At 35.9% G+C, this 22,083-nt stretch overlaps 1 protein-coding gene across 5 annotated transcripts in view; it reads right to left on the reverse strand.

Moving 5' to 3' along the window:
- IPO11 (importin 11) overlaps nucleotides 1-22,083 on the reverse strand; it is a 189,203-nt gene that overhangs the window by 46,052 nt on the left and 121,068 nt on the right. For all 5 annotated transcript variants that reach the window (XR_006056504.2, XR_006056503.2, XM_004016947.6 and 2 more), the window contains 3 exons: nucleotides 20,581-20,676; nucleotides 19,774-19,887; nucleotides 11,398-11,519 (listed from right to left, as the gene is read on the reverse strand). Coding sequence is in view for 3 of the 5 variants with exons in the window: in XM_004016947.6 (XP_004016996.1) it covers nucleotides 11,398-11,519; nucleotides 19,774-19,887; nucleotides 20,581-20,676 (332 nt within the window). In the remaining 2 variants the exon portion in view is untranslated. The remainder of the gene's footprint in view (nucleotides 1-11,397; nucleotides 11,520-19,773; nucleotides 19,888-20,580; nucleotides 20,677-22,083) is intronic.

The following is a 22,083-nucleotide window of genomic DNA, read 5'->3' on the forward strand; positions in this document are numbered from 1 at the left end:
CTGCATTGCAGGCAGATTTCTTTCCAGTCTGAGACACCAAGGAAGACCAACTCTCTCCCAGAATGTTCCTCATTTGGATTTGTCTGATATTTCCTCATGGTTAGAACCAGGTTAATCTTCCCTGGTTGGAATATTACATAGGTGATATGTTCTTGAAATATAACATCTAGCAGTACATGGTGTCTACCTGCTTCTCGTTCATGATGTTAATTCTGAAGGTTGCTAAGAGTCAGACATGACTTAGCAACTGAACAGCCACCACCCACTGCTGGTCCAGTGGTTAAGACTGCACTTCCAGTGCAGGAGGTATGGGATTAATCCCTGGTAAGGGAACTAAGATCCTGCATGCCACATGGTGTGCCCACCAAAAACTGAAAAACCATTCAGTCAATCAGTTTTCTTTTTTTAAAATGTCATTTAAAAGCCATAAGCATTCAGGAACTTCCCTAAGCAGTTAGGACAGGAGATAGAAGACATAAGTAGCTGTTTTTCTAAGATGCCAGGCTGAACTGAACAATAATGTATAAACTGAATGCACAGCATGTTGCCCTAACACATGAAAGAAACTTTGAAACTACTGCCGAATGTCTGTTGTATCAGTATCACAGGCTTGATATTTGATAGGAAGTAGGGGCACTTTAGTTCTGCTATACGTTTCAAGGGTACAATGAATTTGTATTGGAAATGAAAACCAAAATGGACTATTTCCATTTAAATTCTAAGGTGGAAGGACAGAAAAACGTCAAAATACCTCCAAATGTGCCAAACTTCTGGGTGGGGAGAGACATTAGATTTTCAAAGGACTGGTCAGAAGAACAAGTTGACATTCAGCTTTGAAAAGTTTTATAAATGACAATAAATTTTTTTAAATCACCAAGCCCAGATATTAATAATCTACCTCTTTTTTCCACAAAACTACTCAGTGAACATGCATTAATGGCACCAACTGTTCATCTTCCTAAACCATCTTGTCTACACCGCCCAGTTTCTGTTACTGAAAGATTCACTGCACAATCTAATCAAAAAATAAAAACATGAAAAGCTGCATCACAGAGGGTTTGTTCCTCATAGACTGAAATGATCTGAACCAATCTGATGTAACCTAATATTTTCCTTTTTCTGTTACTGTATCTTTTCTCTATAGACAAGCATGCCCCTAATACCTCAAACTCTTAAGATCTAGCCTCTTCATACACAGGTCAGATGTCAAATACAAAGCTTCTGCTGCCACAAAGCACACAAAATTTACCTTTCAAACTCTGCTGGCATGTGATGTTGGCACTCACCTTGTGCTTGTCAAACACCCTGGCATCAGCTATGATCCCTTCAAGTTTACCACTCTTCTACATACTCCCCTAACTAGACCTGTCATCTTCCCTCACAGCTCAGTTGGCAAAGAATCTGCATGAAAGGCAGGAGACCCAGGTTTGATCCCTGGGTCAGGAAGATCCCCTGCAGAAGGAAATGGCAACCCATTCCAGTATTCTCGCCTGGAGAATCCCGTGAACAGAGGAGTCTGGCAGGCTAGAGTCCACAGGGTCACAAGAGCCTGACACGACATAGCGACTAAACCACCACCTAATTAGAACTATCAATTTCTCAATGGCAATGTCTATGCCTAAAAGTCCTCTGTATTCACATAATACTTAGTTAATACAGTTTTTTATATATAGATTGTCAATATATATTTTAATTCAATAACATAATTCAAGCCAAATTCACCAACTGCATATTTTTTTAAAAGCTGATATAACTATGATTACAATAACATGCCTCTGCTGTTTCCCAAACACATATAATCACTGCAATTATCTACATAAAACTCACTATTTGACCACTCCCAAGACCTAACCAAACAAACACACTAAGACAGGGGGAAAATGCCGTAAGCAGTAAGTAACATATTTCTGTGATTCTCTTAAGATCCTACAGCATTGCACTACATTTTAATCACAGGAAAATTTAGACAAGTTATTTCAAATTAAAACAAACTAGGCTGATTACATAGGACTGGAAAAGTTCAGTTTTCATTCCAGTCCCAAAGAAAGGCAATGCCAAAGAATGCTCAAACTACTGCACAACTGCACTCATCTCACATGCGAGTAAAGTAATGCTCAAAATTCTCCAAGCCAGGCTTCAGCAATACGTGAACCGTGAACTCCCTGATGTTCAAGCTGGTTTTAGAAAAGGCAGAGGAACCAGAGATCAAATTGCCAACATCCACTGGATCATGGAAAAAGCAACAGAGTTCCAGAAAAACATCTATTTCTGCTTTATTGACTATGCCAAAGCCTTTGATTGTGTGGATCACAGTAAACTGTGGAAAATTCTGAAAGAGATGGGAATACCAGACCACCTGACCTGCCTCTTGAGAAACCTGTACGCAGGTCAGGAAGCAACAGTTAGAACTGGACATGGAACAACAACAGGCTGGTCCCAAATAGGAAAAGGATACGTCAAGGCTGTATATTGTCACCCTGCTTATTTAACTTCTATGCAGAGTACATCATGAGAAATGCTAGGCTGGAAGAAGCAGAAGCTGGAATCAAGATTGCTGGGAGAAATATCCATAGCCTCAGATTATGCAGATGACACCACCCTTATGGCAGAAAGTGAAGAGGAACTAAAAGCCTCTTGATGAAAGTGAAAGTGGAGAGTCAAAAAGTTGGCTTAAAGCCCAACATTCAGAAAACGAAGATCATGGCATCTGGTCCCATCACTTCATGGGAAATAGATGGGGAAACAGTGGAAACAGTGTCAGACTTTATTTTTTTTGGCTCCAAAATCACTGCAGATGGTGACTGCAGCCGTGAAATTAAAAGACGTTTACTCCTTGGAAGAAAAGTTATGACCAACCTAGATAGCATATTGAAAAGCAGAGACATTCCTTTGCCAACAACGGTCCATCTAGTCAAGGCTATGGTTTTCCCAGTGGTCATGTATGGATGTGAGAGTTGGACTGGGAAGAAGGCTGAGTGCCAAAGAATTGATGCTTTTGAACTGTGGTGTTGGAGAAGACCCTTGAGAGTCCCTTGGACTGCAAGGAGATCCAATCAGTCTATTCTGAAGGAGATCAGCCCTGGGATTTCTTTGGAAGTACTGATGCTAAAGCTGAAACTCCAGTACTTTGGCCACCTCAGAAGAGCTGACTCATGGGAAAAGACTCTGATGCTGGGAGGGATTGGGGGCAGGAGGAGAAAGGGACGACAGAGGATGAGATGGCTAGATGGCATCACTGACTCGATGGACATGAATCTGAGTGAACTCCGGGAGTTGGTGATGGACAGGAAGGCCTGTCGTGCTGCGATTCACGGGGTCGCAGAGAGTTGGACACGACTGAGCAACTGAACTGAACTGAGGCTGATTACAACAATGATAAAGGTAAAAAGAACTATGTCTATTAAGGCGTAAAATTTCCAAAGACACTAGCGATTACTGTAATTTCCTGCTCTCCATTTCTTCCCCTGTAGTTCTTTAGGCAATCAAAAACTGCAAAAGAACTACATTGACATTAAAATCGCTCTGATAAGTATAAAGTAAAAGCAAACGAAGAGTTTTAAAAGTAGGCATTCTGTTCAAAACTAGGACCAAAATCTGTTGGTCCTAATCTATGTGAATATCAACCACACGAGATTTCCTTTTCTGTCTGGGCACAGCAAACTTGTCAGCTTTCTCTTCCTCTCTGCCCATGGAAATAGAGCAGAGGAAAAGGCTCCATTTCTTGGACCTTAAGTGTCTGGGATCCAGAGTTCACAAAGCCGGCTTTTTGTAGTGTAGTATTACCAAATTTCCTTTGATTTCTCTATATTATCAACGTGCAACATTCCTTATAAATAATACTCTTATTAGACGAAAACGTCAAACAAAACCACCATTGGAGAAAAACAACTCAGTCAGTGTCTATGCACTGACTGACTTTAAATTCACCTGGAATAACAGAAAGATCGGCAACATATCAGAAATTCAACTCCCACAGAACAATAGATTACTTACTACTTTTATAACAGCTATATCCCAGGAGAGTAATTTTGTCAGGACATATGGACAGAATATTTCAGTGCCTCTGTGAAAATGGCAATACTATGCAGCAGCACCAATCTGATAATGAAAGAATGATACTAATTGAAGTACAAGCTGCCTTTGGTAGAATATGTCAGTTTTTCTAAACATAAAACGTAGGCTGTTTTTTTTATACAGAATGAAATGTAATCTAGTAATAACTGTAGCAGCTACTGTAGCAATAATAACAGCAAGTAATGTCTCTTGAGTTCTTTATATCTAACATATAGAAGCAAGTAACATTATACAAAAAACCTAATAATAACCAGTGAGTTTTGAATTATCTCACTTAACCTTTACCAGAGGATGTCTACAAAAGAGATACTATTAACCTCATTTTAAAAATGAAGAAACAAATGTAAAGAATTTAAATAGCTTGCCCAGAATCACAATTAAAAGGTAAAACTGGGGATTAAGATTCTCAAAACACTAAGGTATATGTTTAATGATGATTTTCAGGAACCCCCAAATTAGCACATAGTAATCAATCGTCAAAAGATGTCGTGTCAAGCAAGCTTCCCAAAGGTGAATAATGGTATACCAGAACTATTTCAAAAAGATTCCTACCACAATTAGATACCACTTTATAGCAACCAGTATGGCTATAATCAAAAATAAAGAATAATATGTGCTGCTAAGGGTATGCAGAAACTAGAATCCTTATACAATGCTGATGGGAATATAAAATGATATAGCTAACTTGAAAACAGCCTGATAGTTCCTTAAAAAGTTAAGCAGAATCGCCATACAACCCAGGAATACCCAAGAGAAATGATAAGCATCTACACAAAAACTTGTATACAAATAATAGCATTATTCACAATAGCCAAAAGGTAGAAACAGCTCTCATGTCCATCATTTGATGACTGGAGAAACAAAATGCGGTATATTCATACAGAAGACTATGATTTAGCAACGAAAAGAAAATAGTGATACCTGTCACAACGTGTAAACTTTGAAAATATGCTAATTTAAAGAAGTCAGTCACAAAAGACCACATATTGTCTGATTCCATTTGTAGGAAATGTCCATAACAGGCAAACCTCTACAGAGACAGAAAGTAGATTAGTGGCTGGCTGGGGAAAGGAATGAGTGATAAGGACTGCTGAAGAGTACCTGGCTCCTGAAACTTTTGCAACTTGTTTTAAGTCGCTGGATATATTCCAGTGTCTCCTAGTTTACAGTCTATGGGAATTTGACTAGAATTTGTATCTTACTACTGTGCGAAATTGTATAAATTTAATTATGTTGAATTGGTTCATGGTGATTTTCAGGTCTACTATATCCCTGCACTTCTCTGCATATTCATTCTATTAATTTTTGAGAGTCTGATATTGAAACTCCAACTAAAAATTTTAATTTATCAAAAAAATTATTATATAATGGAACGATCTATAACTTTGTTCTGTATTTTCCAAGTCTCCTGTAAATGTGCTATCATACTTTCATAATTTAAAAAATAAAGAGAAAAATATTAAAGAAAAAGAGTACATAGTTCCTTTGGAAATGACAAAATGCTCTAAAATTAACTGTGGTGATGGATGCACAACTCCATGGATATACTAAAAACTACTGAATTGTACATTTTAAATGGGTGAACTGAATTATATCCTAATAAGCTGTTACCACACACACACATACAAGGTGCTTCTAAGACATTTTTCTTGTGAAAGATGTAAAAAAAAAAAAAGAGAGAGAACTAATTTTTACTGTAGAAAACCCACTAAACTATTACGTTAAGAATTTACTGATAAAAGAAAATACTCTAAAATGCTAAATAAGAATGCATGACCTAGAAGTTAAAATGCATCCTATTTTAAAGGAAGAAAATAAAATTTTGTCACATTAAATACACACTTAGGAATGGTCAGTTTAAACCAAACACAATTCTGGTAAAACAACACAACCACAATTTCAAAAATTTTAAACTGCCTTTTATTTAACTATATTTAAACACTACTTTGTCAACAAAGGTCCGTCTAGTCAAGGCTATGGTTTTTCCAGTAGTTATGTATGGATGTGAGAGTTGGACTATAGAGAAAGCTGCACGCCAAAGAATTGATACTTTTGAGCTGTGGTACTGGAGAAGACTCTTGAGAGTCCCTTGGACTATAAGGAGATCCAACCAGTCCATCCTAAAGGAGATCAGTCCTGGGTGTTCATTGTAATGACTGATGTTGAAGCTGAAACTGCAATACTTTGGCTACCTGATGCGAAGAGGTGACTTATTGGAAAAGACCCTGATGCTGGGAAAGATTGAAGGTGGGAGGAGAAGGGGACGACAGAGGATGAGATGGTTAGATGGCATCATTGACTCAATGGACATAAGTTTGGGTAAACTCCGGGAGTTGGTGATGGACAGGGAGGCCTGGCGTGCTGTGGTTCATGGGGTCGCAAAGAGTCGGACACAACTGAGCGACTGAACTGAATTGAAACTATACCAAAGTATTACTCTTTGGAACCTGTCATCTTGATTCTACTATCTTATTTTAAAAGTTGTAAACTAGTTTACTAGATAATTATATTATATTATAAAATTTGTACAGAATAATAAATTTCCAAATACTGGTATTTTATTTATACGATTCTTGAGATAAAAGAGAACTATATAGAGATACTAAGTGACCAATCCAAGCATGTCTAGCAAATCTGATACCCAGAGGACTTTATTATAAGGCAATTTCTCCTGGAAAGCAAGCCATCATACCTAAAAACCCTGCTGCTTTGTCAATCTGTTTTTGAATTATTTAACTAGCTTAAGAAAAACATTCCCCATGGGTGACTTTCTTAAATCATTAAAAAAAAAAAAATTAAATTCTTAAAACATTTGATCTCAGAGATACACATCTGAAATTCTTAGAACTACATCATAAAAATATGTCTCTGAAGTTAGAGAATGAATTGCTATTTCAGAGAATAGAGCCAAAGGAAAGTTTGATTACTCTCATTTTCATCTATGAAAAAAGCTTTTATTTAATCTATGTCTTTGGACAAAAAGTTAGGAAAACTTTAAAAGAGCTATATGTAAATAATGTTATTTTCATATAAAAATTAGCAGAAGAAAATTTACTGCCTTTGTGCATAAATAATACAGACTTTAAGAAATGGAAAAATTCAAACTTGGAATCACTCCAGTTATAAAACAAAAAGGACACAAGACAGTTGTACCACACAACTACCAAAACAAAGACTACTATATTCAGAAGGTGACCAAGAAGATATACTAAAAATGCCTAAAAGATATACTAAAAGGCAAAGGCAAAGACAAAATTATATATTTTTAAGTTAGTAACAATGCAGAAAAAATACTACAAAAGGTCATTAAGCGGAAGGTGATATACCTTTGACATATGTGGTTAACATATTTTTATTGAATTAACAGTTTTATAAATACTCAATATACTGAAAATGTCCTGAATTTAAGATTACAGGTACACAAAAAGACTTACTCTTTTAGAACTCAGACTGCAGGAAATGGATGAATGGTTGAGAGAATGGAAGAAAGGGATAAAACAAAAACAGCTAATTTCATTTATCTAGACTGTGTGACCTTAATGCGTAAACTCATTTAATCTTTATAACACTCTCATCAGGAAGACACTATTAGTATCCTCATTTCAAAACAAGGTAACTTAGGCACAGGAAGTTATTTGGCCACGGTCATTAGTGACCAGCGGCGCTAGAATTTGAGTGTGGTCCTAAAGCCTAGTCTTTGCCAAATATCTGAATCAGAGGTAGTGGATCATGGTAAAACATAGCTTAAATAGCTTCCCAAATAGCCATTCTTCAGATCAGTGGTTCTACCAGCATCTAGTGGGTAGAGGCCACAGATGCAGCTAAATAGCCTAAAATGCACAGTACAGCCCCAGTATCAAATAATCATCTGGGTCCAAACAGTTGAAAGTACTGTGGTTGAGAAACCCTGCTTTAGAATAGTGTTATTTCTTGCATGTGGAAATCTGTTATAATAAAGAAGAAAATAACATTTCCCAATGTAACCTGATTCAAAATATCATCATCAACACATTATTCTCTAGATCTGCTTTTTTCAGGCAAAGAAAATGTTACACTGCAAAGCCTAAAAGAAACACAGGAAGAAGAAACTACTATTATATGGGAGATTAACCAGAAAATATCACTGGGGACATGAAAGGGGGAAAATTTTCCTCAAACTCCATCAACTATGCAGTTTTAAATACTGGGTTGGCCAAAAAATTTTTCCATACAGAAAAACTCAAAGGAACTTTTAGGCCAACCCAACAGAAGAAAGGTTATAACGGGGAATGATAAAACTGCTGACAGTTTGTCAACATTCCCTTCCACTAAAGCACTTGAACCTAAATTTTCCAAAGCTATGTCATGGGCCAATGATAATGTGGCAAATTTTTAGAGCAATTAAGTTGTTTTGTTTGTTTTTCAAATGGACACATTTCCTGTATCTATCAATGCTTCTTTAGTCACTAATCCATCAAGGACTATAAAGTTAAATCTTTATTCTTTAAAATTCTATTACCACATTATTTTAAGACTTTCTAGGTACCCTTAAAATGATATGAATTCACAACCACTCAATAGACTTTTCAATACCTTATTTTAAAAACTGAAATAAGATCTGATTTTCCTATTTAGAAAGCTATTTCCTCACAATTTTTAATTTCTTTTTTCTATTTTTAAAATTTATTTTTTCTATTGAAGTATAGTTAATTTACAATGTTGTGTTAGTTTCTGGTGTGTAACAAAGTGATTATATACTGTTTTTCAGATTCTTTTCCATTATAGATTACCGTGCTGTGTTCAGCCACTAAGTAGTATCTGACTCTTTGCAACCCCATGGACTATAGCCTGCCAGGCTCCTCTATCCATGGGATTTTCCAGGCAAGAATACTGGAGTGGGTTGCCATTTCCTTCTCCCTCTTGACCCAGGGACTGAACCTGTGTCCCCTGCATTAGCAGGCAGGTTCTTTACCACTGAGCCATCGGGAAGCCCAATATATTTTTAAATTTAAAAAATTAATGTTTAAGAGAAATTCAAGCCTTAATAAAATCTTACCCTTTAATTTATATAAACTGACATAGGCCCCAGTCTAAGTTTTCTTTAACCTTTACAGAAGCCTTTTTTATTTTCTTCAGAGAAGTCAACTATTTTCACAACTTACATATCAAAAATATTTTTGGAAATTTTTTTAAAAAATTAAATATTGAAGTCAACCATAATATTAAAAAGGGTAAAACAAATATGCTTGAGATATAATTAGATATCCTTCTCATCTTTTAACCTGTGTCATTTCAAGTTTTCTCTTAATCTCAGTACTTTATGTTAGAGAACACTCTAACATGCTCTATCAAGCTTAGTTTTTTTTTTCCATTCATTAATTTATTGGGTAAACGTTTACTGAGTGTTGATTACTGCCAAAGAATAGGTTCTTTAACATCTCCACTTTAAAGGCCTGGTAAATCTCTAGTCACTGTTTTTCTACTAAAAAGAAGGGAAAGACCAGTAAGTTAAAATGTTGGTAGCTTCAATTTGGCTTCCAAAATTAGTAAGATGCCACTCAGTTTCACAGAGAGGAAATAATGTTGCCCTTGTGTACATCCACCTAGGAGCTAAAAGAGCAAGCTCTGTCATCAATTGCCCAAGCTCAAAATCTTCCTTTTGACATGCCACTTACCAGACCCTAAGCAAGTTATTTAACATTTTTAAGTTATTTCTTTGCTCTATAAAAACAAAATAATTATGTCTCTAACTCAGGACTGTTTAAAAATTAAATGGACATAAATGTAAAGTACTTAGCGAAACATAAGGCAAATGGTAATTTAAGCATATAAGGTGGGGGTCCCTAGAGAAACAGAATGAGGCATGGCTTTGTCGACAAAACAGAAGGCATTTTTGGCCTATGCCATTTTGTAATCTAAGCCTGGCTACAGTGCTTAACACTGAGAAGAATTTAATAATAACGATTTTAAAGGAACAAAAGAACCAACTGCTTTCAAGCAAGAGAAGTAGCAAACTTAACAATAGCAAAACATAATAGCAAACATAACAAATCAGCTGTAAAAACTCACAGGTCTGTTTCAACAGTAAAGAACAGTATGAAGCACTTTCCTGAGCAGTTTTGCAGAATTTAAACTTCCCAGGCATTCAATCTCCTGATCAACTGGAAACTGAGAGATGATGATGTTCATCTTTTCTGACCCTCGTGACTTCAATCAACCAAAGCTTGGACTCTGTGAGACTATCCATGCCCCTTCATAATTATGCATGTACCAGTAGCTTAAAGCTTCCCAAAGTTGCTGTTCATGGAGACACTGCACTGGGGAAGATCCCTGGTATTCTCCTTACTTGTTGCAAGTGCTAAATCTTTCATTCTCCCAGTCTTTGACTTGGCTGTATCTTTTGGCTAGACACTCACCAAGAGGTAAACCCAGTTTTCAGGTAACAGTAAGGGCTCAAAAATTATTATCTATTTTTATAATAACATACAATAGCATATGATATTATTATGATGTGAAGACTAAATAATCACCTGTGTTCTTAATCCAAACTACTATACCAGAAATAATAATAAATTTAAAAAAATAATTTCTAAACCTAACTGCATTTATTTCACTAATTTATCACTAGGATATAGGTGCTGTAAAAATTCTCCAAGACAAAAAAATCTAATATATTATTCTTCTCATAAAACATGATGTCTTAAGGCCTGCTTTTATACTTCTAAAATTAAAAATACCCCCAAAAGAAATATAATGCCAAACAAAAACATTTGGATAAAGGCCAAAAAAAAAAAAAAAAAAAAAAACAACTCCTCTTTAAATGCCCAAATCAAAGCATTTTGTATTTCCTTTATGGAAATGAAAATTTTAATAAAGTTTGTAAAATATAATATAATGACTTCATCTATGTAAGGAGAAAAAAATAACTTGTAAGTTTCTTTAGAGATAATCCAAAATTAACAATTATGTAACAAACTATTGAATTACTAGGAGGATAATATACTTTATGAAGTGTTACTGACATTGAAATATTATTTATTTAATATATTTATGTAAAACAAGGACCTAAAATTAAATCTAATAAAATCTGGTTATTTTTAAAATGGGAATTCAGACAAAAATGAAATAAATTGGTAAAATGAACACCAACAAATTAAACTGCAATGCCCACAATCCCCACCTTTTTAGATCCAGATCAACACTTGGTTGGTTATCAACTAAAAAAATTGGCATACATATGCATGAAACAGCACTGCCCAGCAATACACAGCAATACCAATAGCCAAAACAGTGCTAATACTTTGATGCTTTAACAAAACAAATTTCAAGTAAACATTTCCTCACCTGTTATCAGATGGCAGAAGAGAAAGCAAAGCCAAAGCTGAAAGTTTTCTTCTTTCAGGCTGGGTAATATTGTCCATGCGATCAACCCACATTTCAATCATATTTCCCAAAAGCTGGTCCATCTGAAAAAAAGACCAGGAGGCATCTCAAAATATTTGAAATGCTCTTTACTTATAAGTACTGTTAAAGGCAAAAACCTCATAAAAAAGGTTAAAGTACAATTCCAACAAACCACAGAATTGGAATACAAGAATGTGGGGCAAGCTGTGAGCTGGGGAAAAAAATGAGCAAAATCAGAAATGGAATCTAATTAATCTTGAGAGCCAATTAATTGAGTGCCAAATAGACTTATTCAACTCATCTAGGCTAAGGGTCCACTTGTTTGGACAAATGCTAGTCTAGACGCTGCCATGAAAGTATTTTGCAGATATGATTACATTTGCAATGAGCTGACATTAAGCAGATTACCCTAGATAATGTGAGTACAGTGTCATTCAATCAGATGAAAGCCTTAAGAAAAAACTAATGTTTCCTATAAATAGAAGAAATCCTGTCTCAGGAATGTAACACAGAAATCCTGCCCAAGTTTTTATTTTCAGCCTGCCCTACAAAATTAGAAATTGCTAGTCCCTGAAATCAATCATATGAGCCAATTCCTTCAATATCCATGTGCACAACTGTATGTGTGTATATCTCTCAATCTCTCTACATACACACAGAACTGGCTCTGTTTCTCTGAAGAACCCTAGCTAATGCATAGGTAGAATCTATATAATAAAACACGACCGAGTATACGCATCATGTAGACTGGAAGTGGGTCTCAGGTTTGCTTATAAACATTTGTACACTTCTCACACCTTTTAAAAAGTGCATTTAACAGCAAAATCTGTACTTCAGAGATTTTAGTAACATAAGATCAACCTTGAGTACCCATACTTTCCTACTTCTGTGCTTCTACATTTTTCCAAGAAATGCTTCAATACATTTTTTCCAACACAGTTTAAAAGATAATAAACAGTCAAGTGAACACTTATTGGTTCAAGACAACCATTTATACTTGAGCTCCCCAAGGTGTGCTGTGTCCTAAGATGCCACAGTGAACTCACAAAGCATTTAAAATTATTCAGAGAAACACAGTGACATCTGTCGATTACTGCAAGAACTACTAGTTCAATATAGTTCCCAGTTTTAACATTACATTCCCTTTGATGACTTCCTATCTTTGCACAGTACTACCAAAAAGTCAGGGTCGAACAGAAGATGAAAGTGGAGGTGTCCAACCTGAAACTAAGGTTAAGAATCTTGGTGGTGCCCAGTGGCCATTCATATTCCACTAATCAGTAACTGCGGCTATTTAAGAATGAAATAAAGATGTTATTCTTCAGATTTTTGTGTATAATTTTCAATAGATACAAAGTTATAAGGACATGAATACAAATTAAGTTGTTTGGATTGCGTAATCAAAAGAACAGTTAGATATTTACTCTAGAGGCATTGTGAAAATGTTACTAACACATTAAGGGCACCATGAAGCAATACAGTCTAGTAACTGCTGATTTATACCATGTGTCTTCAATGTTCACAATTTGGAAACGAATGGCTCAGATGCTTTACAGATTTACTGCAATTAATATCAAGTAAGCAAGATTTTAAAAACAAAGCATAACCATACAAAAGAAAGTATCAAGTTACTAAAATCTAATATATACAGCTAAAGCTAGAGTAACATGTGGTTGAAATGAAGATGTAATCAGCAGAGACAGGCATCTCTACGGTCTAATATTATTTATAACTTACATTTATTTGCTCTATTATAAAAGTAACAACAGCACATAATAAAAATAGAAATAAGACAACTGTAACAAATGTTGATGACTAGTTATAGTGAATCATGAGGCAAACAAATTCTGCAGTATTTCAGAGAACTATTAATTTTTAAAATTAAAGTACTTCTTAAGCAGCATAATAAAAAGATGATGAGATTTCTCTACCTTGAGAACAAACGCCAGAATCTACCCTGGCAGGTCATGCTAAAGATACCACAATTAAATAAATACCCATTGTAAAAAGAAAAACTTTTATTTCTGACTGGTTCTATCGCTTTTATAACTTTAAAGAATATGACTTATGCTTTCTGTAAGAATTAAGTAGTTTTATATAATTACATTCCCTGTAGGAACAGAATAAAATGTTTATCTAAATAGCGATCTTTTTTAAATGTTGTCTTCTTAATCTAACCTTCATAGCAGCTGCTATTCAAGCAATAAAATGTCACTTTTACATAAGATTTCATGAAAAATCATTCATCTTGTAGAAATAAAAAAGTAACTTCAATCTCTCCAGTATCAGAAAGATATGTGCTATTTCAAGTCAAACAGTTAAAACAGATTAAGGGGAAAATAATCTAACTGGCAGGTCTTGAAGAAAGTCATCTCCTTAAGATGAAAAATTTGTAGAATTGAAGTATGTTATCAGAATATTTCACTCCTCCCCCCAAATTTACAAAGTCTAAATTATAGGGCATTGCCAGAAAGAGTAAGATGATAATGTTTCTAGAAAACAAAGAAATACTCAAGGTATAGTTCAGTCTTAGTTTTGTAGAAAGAAAAACAGATATTATTCCAATTATTCAGCTACAAACAACTTACTGAATCTTTAAAAATAAGTTATTTACCCTAGAATCATACTGACATTGTGAAAACAATTTTAGTTCAGCATTGAACATTTGCTCACTCCCTCTGAAATTCCACTAAAATGAGAGTAAATAAATACAAAAAACAAACAAATAACCTCACAGGGTCTATAAAAGAGAAGAAACTACAGTTGATAAAGATGGCAACAACTTCTTAGAAGATGGCAAGTGGATGAAAGAGTGCTTAGTAAGTGACTTAGCAGAACAAAAAAGCCTGGAAAAAAACTGCTTGCCAGGGGAAAAACAGTCTAATGCAAATAGACTTGTTTCTCAGAATCTTGCAATTATCAAGCCACAAAGAAGACAGAGGCATAGAGCTCAAAGACAGGAAAACTAGCTGAGAATCTGTATAAGGAACAATTAGAAACTTCCAGATCACCATCCCCACTCCTATGGGAGTACAAAGATTCAGTATCTGCAAAAACAAACTCTGAGAAGTTCCAACTCAAGGCATCAAGAACAGGGGGAAGACAAGGTGAGAAACAAATTAAAATTAGATGATCTAAATGAAAATCAAGATGTTGAGTGGTGACAAACCATAATCCCCAAAGCCCTTCCCCCCATCCTGAATTCCACAAGTGTTTACAAGAAGAAAGATGCTATCCCTTGGAAGAAAAAGGAAGTCTAAAGAGAAAAAGGGCCTACAAATACTGTCATTTTCTAGCAAATTTCCCTACAGCAAAAGCACCATTCTTCAATACTCTAGGCTCTAAACTGAATTAGGTTTTCGTCTAAAAAGTATTCTTCATTCAAGACAGAAAATGACTCTGAAAGACTTTGATTAGCAAATGCTTAGAGGTGGACTAAGCAGGTGCACTGTTCTAACAGTGACTTTTACAATGAACCCAACTTCTTACCTAAAAATAAAAAATCATTCAGAATTAACTTGGTTTTCTCTACTATCTGACAACTGTTTTCAAATGTTTAGAAGAGACAAACCCTTCTGCAACATCTTTGCTTGTTCAAAGCTATCTGGATTTACTGGAACTCATTTTCCTCCGTTCAGTTCAATTCAGTCACTCAGTCATGTCCGACTCTTTGTGACCCCATGAATTGCAGCATGCCAGGCCTCCCTGTCCATCACAAACTCCCAGAGTTCACCCAAACTCATGTCCATCGAGTTGGTGATGCCATCCAGCCATCTCATCCTCTGTTTTCCCCTTCTCCTCTTGGCCCCAATCCCTCCCAGCATCAGAGTCTTTGCCAATGAGTCAACTCTTCACATAAGGTGGCTAAAGTACTGGAATTTCAGCTTTAGCATCAGTCCTAGTCCTATTTAATTCAATGTCCTTTAAAACTGTGCTCACAGTCAACAGTAATATTTCAACTACAGTAATATCTCATTCTCTAACATGATGGCTTGACAATTTTTGGCCAATTCTTTGTGAAAACACTTTTTCTTCACATTGAGAAGTGAAAAAAATAAATGTCCCATGAAAAGCCAGTGTTCTTACTACAGTGAGAGAAGTAAGTCTGACCCTATAATATCTCTCTCCAATCCTTCATACTGTCAACAGGCTGAAGCAGCACCAGCACCTGCCACAGGTCATTATTTCTATTTTGCCAGGAACAAGGCAAGGATGCCAAAATTTACCAGTTCTATTCAACACAGTATTGGAAGTTCTAGCCAGAACAAACAGACAAGCAAAAGAAATAAACAGCATCAAAACTGGAAAGGAAGAAGCAAAATTACTATGGTCTGTGGATGATATGTTCTTATATATAGAAAGTCCCAAAGATGCCACCAAAAAAAATGTGAGAATATATAAATTAAGCAAAGTAGAAAAATACAAAGTCAACAAACAAAAGTCAGTTGCATTTCTATACATGAGCAATGACCAATCTAACAAAGAAAGTATGAAAACAATTCCATTTATATTACCATCAAAAAGAATAAAACACTTAGGAGTTAACTTAACCAAGGAAGTGAAAGACACATAACAAAAAATACTAAACATTTCCTATTAAGAAATTAACAAATAAAAACATATCCCACATTCATAGATTGTAAGACAATATTAAGAAATGTCAATACATCTACTGAATCATAGAAAAAGCAAGAGAATTCCAGAAAAACATCTGCTTCATTGACTAAGCTATAGCCTTTGACTGTGTAGATCACAACAAACTGTGGAAAACTCTGAAAGAGATGGGAATACCAGACCACCTTACATGCCTCCTGAGAAACCCATATGCAAGTTAAGAAGCAACAGGTAGGCCAGACATGGAACAATAGACTGGTTCAAAATTGGGAAAGGAGTGCACTGAGGCTATATATTGTCACCCTGCTTATTTAACTTATATGCAGAGTACATCATGAGAAATGTTGGGCTGGATGAAGCTCAAGCTGGAATCAAGATTGCAAGGAGAAATATCAATAACCTCAGATATGCAAACGACACCACACCTATGGCAGAAAGCAAAGAAGAATTAAAAAGCCTCTTGATGAAGGTGAAAGAGGAGAGTGAAAAAGCTGGCTTAAAACTCGACACTCAAAAAACAAAGATCATGGCATCCCGTCCCATCACTTCATGGCAAATAGATGGGGAAACAATGGAAACAGTGACAGACTTTATTTTCTTGGGCTCCAAAATTATTGTGGATGGTGACTGCAGCCATGAAATAAAAAGATGCTTGCTCCTTAGAAAAAAGCTACAACAAACCTAAATAGCATATTAAAAAGCAGAGACATTACTTTGTCAACGAAAGTCTGTCTAGTCGAAGCTATGGTTTTCCCAATAGTCATGTATGGATGTGAGAGTTGGATCATAAAGAAAGCTGAGCACTGAAGAATTGATGCTTTTGAACTGTGGTGTTGGAGAAGACTCTTGCGAGTTCCCTGGACTGCAAGGACATCAAATTAGTCAATCCTAAAGGAAATCAGTCCTGAATATTCACTGAAAGGACGGATGTTGAAGTTGAAGCTCAAATACACTGGCCACCTGATGCAAAGAGCCAACTCACTGGAAAAGACCCTGATGCTGGGAAAGATTGAAAGTAGGAGGAGAAGGGGGCATCAGAGGACAAGATGGTTGGATGGCATCACTGACTCAAAGGACACGAGTTTGATCAAACTCCAGGAGACAGTGAAGGACAGGGAAGCCTGGCGTGCTGCAGTCCATCAGGTCATGAACAGTCAGATATGACTCAGCAACTAAACAACTACCCTCAAAGCAATCTACAGTTTCAATGCAATCTGTATCAAAATCTCAATGATATTTTTTCTTTGTAGAAATAGAAAAAGCCATCCTACAGTTCATCGAGAATCTCAAAGGATCCTGAATAGACAAAATCATCTCCGAAAAGATGAAAAAAGCCACAGGACTCACACTTTTGAATTTTAACATGCATTACAAAGGTTTAGTAATCAAAATTATGTGATAATCATACAAAAGTAGACATACAGATCGAGAGAACAGAATAGAGAGCCCAGAAATAAACTCTTGCATAAATGATTGAAGATCATTCAATGGGGAAAGGACAATCTTTTCAATAAATGGCACTGTAAAAAGTGAATAACCATATGCAAAATAATGAAGCTGGATCCTTATCTCATACCATATACAAAATTCAACTCAAAATGAGTCAGAGATAAACCACAGGACATACTGTATAGCACAGGGACGTATAGCCATTATCTTATAATAACATACACACCACACATACATACACCATGGAATATTACTCAGTCTTAAAAAGAAAGGGAATTCTGACATATTCTACAATACTATGAACATTCAGACCTCTGGAGAAGGAAATGGCAACCCACTCCAGTATTCCTGCCTGGAGAATCCCCACGGACAGAGGAGCCTGGTGGGCTACAGTCCATGGGGTGGCAAAGAATCAGACACGACTAAGCACGCACACACCATGAATATTCGGAATATTAGGTTTAAGTGATATGTTAGTCACAAAAAGACAAATATTGTATGATTCCACTTATATGAGGTATTTAGAGTAGTCAAAAATCATGATACTTTTTATAAAGTACCATGGGACTTCCCTGGTGGCTCAGAGGTTAAAGCGTCTGTCTACAATGAGGGAGACCTAGGTTCGAGCCCTGGGTTGGGAAGATCCCCTAGAGATGGAAATGGCAACCCACTCCAGTACTCTGGCCTGGAGAATCCCATGGAGGGAGGAGCTTGGTAGGGTACAGTCCATGGGGTCGCATAGAGTTGGACACGACTGAGTGACTTCACTTCACTATGGTGTTTCCAGGGGCTACAGGGAGAGGGTAATGAGAAGTTATTATTTAAAGAGTACAGAGGTTCAAGTTTTATAAATCTGAAAGAGTTATGGAGATGGATGGTGGTGAAGATTGTACATTATTATGTTTAATACCACTGACCTGCATACTTGAAAATAGGTAAGATGATAAATTTTATGCTATGTGTATCTTATCAAGGAAAAAAAACAACTTGGGAAAAAATTTACCAGTAACTTTTCACTTCCCACAGCACACTGGACATAATTCTAACATAGGACTTATAACAACATTACAAAATGGCCTGTTAAGTACTCTCTCCCTTTAAAAAGCAAGCTTGTCAAACCAAGCGTCTCCAGTATACAGTGGAGAAGTGCCTTTTTCAGGATGCACAGGAGGCAGCGGAATGTGGTCACTGAGATGAAGTGAGGTTACTGGGGTGTGCCTATCAAGTCCATCACTCACTAGCTTTGGAGACGTGACCAAGTCACCAGATCTCTCCAAGTCTCAACGTTCTCAGGCGTGAGATAGATATACAAATATTATTACCTCCTTGGATGGTTGTGAGGATTTAAAAAAATACAAAAAAATTTATAGTTATTGCTAAGATCACTCAACAGATTTTGCTGAACTCAACTGAATACACTCTTGAAACTTTTAACATTATTCCATCACAGCTAAATTTAATGAAGCCAATGAAAAATCTCTCCTGTCTAATCATCAAAATGAAGTCTAGGTTCTCTAATTAGGTTAGTCTACTTCTGTAAAAACTAACATACATTCTACAATTTGCACTTACTTACTCTGGATTTTCATTAAAAGTAGAAATGGTAATATCTGTTTTAGCCACAAACCTAAATTTTTCACAAATTGCCCCTCCATTCTAGAGATATCCGTCAAGTACATTCTACCGTCTACATTTTATAAACCTTAACAGATTAATCACTTAAGACATAAAAATCATATTTTACTATAATGTGTGAAGTCTCAAGTAACCAACTCATTGAAGAACCTATTCCAAACTTACTCAGGTGATTGGTTTCAATTTAGTATGCTTTTAATAAACTTCTGCTGAAAAGGTCATTTCCTACCGTAATGATGATAGAAATACTGCATGATATTAAAAACAAGCTCATTAAAGAAATGAAAGAAAGGTAGTACGTGACTGTATGTAAAGTATTCCTGTTTCATTTTATGTATGAGGCAACAAAAACTACCACCACAAACAAATCAAAATTCTATCCTATAGTTAAGTAGAATAACATAGTCTGTTTTGAGAGAGAACAAAATTTAAGTTTCAAATTGCCACTCACGGGTTCATCTTTCTTCTTTTTCCCAAATTATCATATGGAATAGATTATTAAAGATTTAAAGTAACAAAAATACTTACTTCAAGGTTTTTTTCATTGACTCATTATTTTACCAAAATTTTTCCAAACTTTATTTGGATAAAGATTTCTTTAAGTACATAGATTCTTACCTCTTGATTAAATTTATGTGCCATCTCATTAAGAAGTGAAGAAAAAAAACTAGTGTTTTGTAGCAGGACTCGACCCATAACTCCGAGATATGTTGACATTACTACAGGATACCTCTGTGCAATTAAAATACAGCACATTTAAAACTGTGTTATGGTACAAGTATAAACAATAATAAACAATCATTGACAAAGTAACAATCAACAGGGCTATGAACTGAACTGATGAAATAATATTCTCCTTTATACTGCTTCTTTAGAATGAACTGCCAATATTGTCGAGTTCTAACTAACTTACTCAATATGTATGTCACACAAGGTAATATATATGTATTATGTACATATTTATATGGATTATATATGTATATATATAATAAAGAGAGGAACAAAGAAAGAATATTTATCAATGCCATACTTACACATTTATATTACTTTAAAAGCTCCTAACATACATATTTAGAGTCTATTATAGAGCCTAACTTAGAAGAAAACCAGCGTTTTCATGTATTACATAGTTCTATGTAAGGAAACCAGCACTATTTTTCCCATTCCTATGCTTAACATGTTTGTGTATGAACACACACGCATATGACTGAAAGACATGAGACAGCAAAGGAAATTCACACTTTCCGATGCAGAGACAGAAACAGCAAAGCTGTATCACTGCCCTGAAATTGAGGTAATGTACTTCAAAATAAACAGAGAGTCCTTTTTACATCTAATAATGAATAAGAAGTAATTTTCCAAAGAATAAGTAAAATAGAACCCTAGAATCTAGCATTAACATTAGAAGCTTAAGAAAAATCTTACCTCCCCTTCTATAATACCTCTGAAAATACAGGGTAGAATTGGTTGAAACATTTGTGGGCCTAATACTGGATTCACCTTAAGGGCATTTTCCACAACCTAAAAACCAAATGACACAATGGTAATGCTTAGTAATACAGGTCAATGCTTTATGCAAAACACAGGTAAAGAAAACAATATATTAAATACACATACATACAAACATATGAAATATTCATTATCCTGACACTAGACACACTTCTATAAGATAGTCCACTAAAAATTACAATTCAATTTCAAGGATATAATATTTAGACACAGCTACATATTTCACATAGAATTATAATTAATCACATTCTGATAAAACAAGCTTCATGATGTCAATGTACTTCTTATCTTTGCATTTTAAACAAACAACTCTTACAAAATGTTTAATGATGCTTGCTTAATGTCTGGTATTTGTTTAATATTTATGGCCTTATAGAGGCAAAAGGCATTTCAAAAGTATTCTAACAGTGAAAAGCGAAAATTAGTAACAACTATACTCACTATACAAAATGAAGCCTACATTTAAAAATTTTATTTACTTATTTTAATTGGAGGAAAATTACTTCCCAATATTGTGACGGTTTTCACCACACATCAGTATAAATCGGCCAGAGGTAAACATGTGTCCCCTCCATCCTGAATCCCCCTTGCACCTCCCTCCCCACCCTATCCCTCCAGCTTATCACAGAGCACCTGCTTTGGGTGCCCTGAAGCCTGCACTTTTAATTTATCAGTCAACTGGATGGAAACAAATGCATATAAACTGTGTATTTATTAAATGAGAAATAATCTTACTGTATTTATAATATAATCATACAGATTATTAACCATGCACACTGATTGTGACATGTGAAAATTTGAAACAAAGTTCTTTTATATGAGTGAGATGAAGGGGAGGGAAAGTCGCTCAGTCGTGTCCGACTCTTTGCAACCCCATGGACTATAGCCTACCAGGCTTCTCAGTCCATGGGATTTTCCAGGCAAGAGTACTGGAGTGGGTTGCCATTTCCTTCTCCAGGGGATCTTCCTGACCAAGGGATCGAACCCAGGTCTCCCGCATTGTAGGCAGACGCTTTACCCACTGAGCCACCAGGGAAGCCCCCCTGAGTGAGATGGGTTCCTTCTAAAACAAATACAGCATGAAATTCAAACTGGGCTGGGATTTTTGTTTTGGTGGGCAGGGGTTGGGGTACAGGGAGTGAGGAAGGCAGTGGTCAGAAAGCAGTAGTGAGGATCAAGAAGAAAGGCCCATACTTCTGGCCCTACTGCCTGAGGGGTAAGAATGAACACAGGCACCATCTGAGAGGGTTGCGGGCAAGTGCCGATCTCAAGGCAGAGGCAGGCTTCCCTGAAGAGCTTCCAGCAATGGTTCTCAGGACTGACTACTGGCATTCCCAGTGGGACAAGTGTTTACTGTGCAGGAATATTCCACCTATCAAAGGGTTTTAAGCATCTCTGATCTCTGCTCATTATGTTCCA

Source organism: Ovis aries, chromosome 16, assembly GCF_016772045.2.
Source record: "Ovis aries strain OAR_USU_Benz2616 breed Rambouillet chromosome 16, ARS-UI_Ramb_v3.0, whole genome shotgun sequence".
Lineage (NCBI taxonomy): Eukaryota > Metazoa > Chordata > Mammalia > Artiodactyla > Bovidae > Ovis > Ovis aries.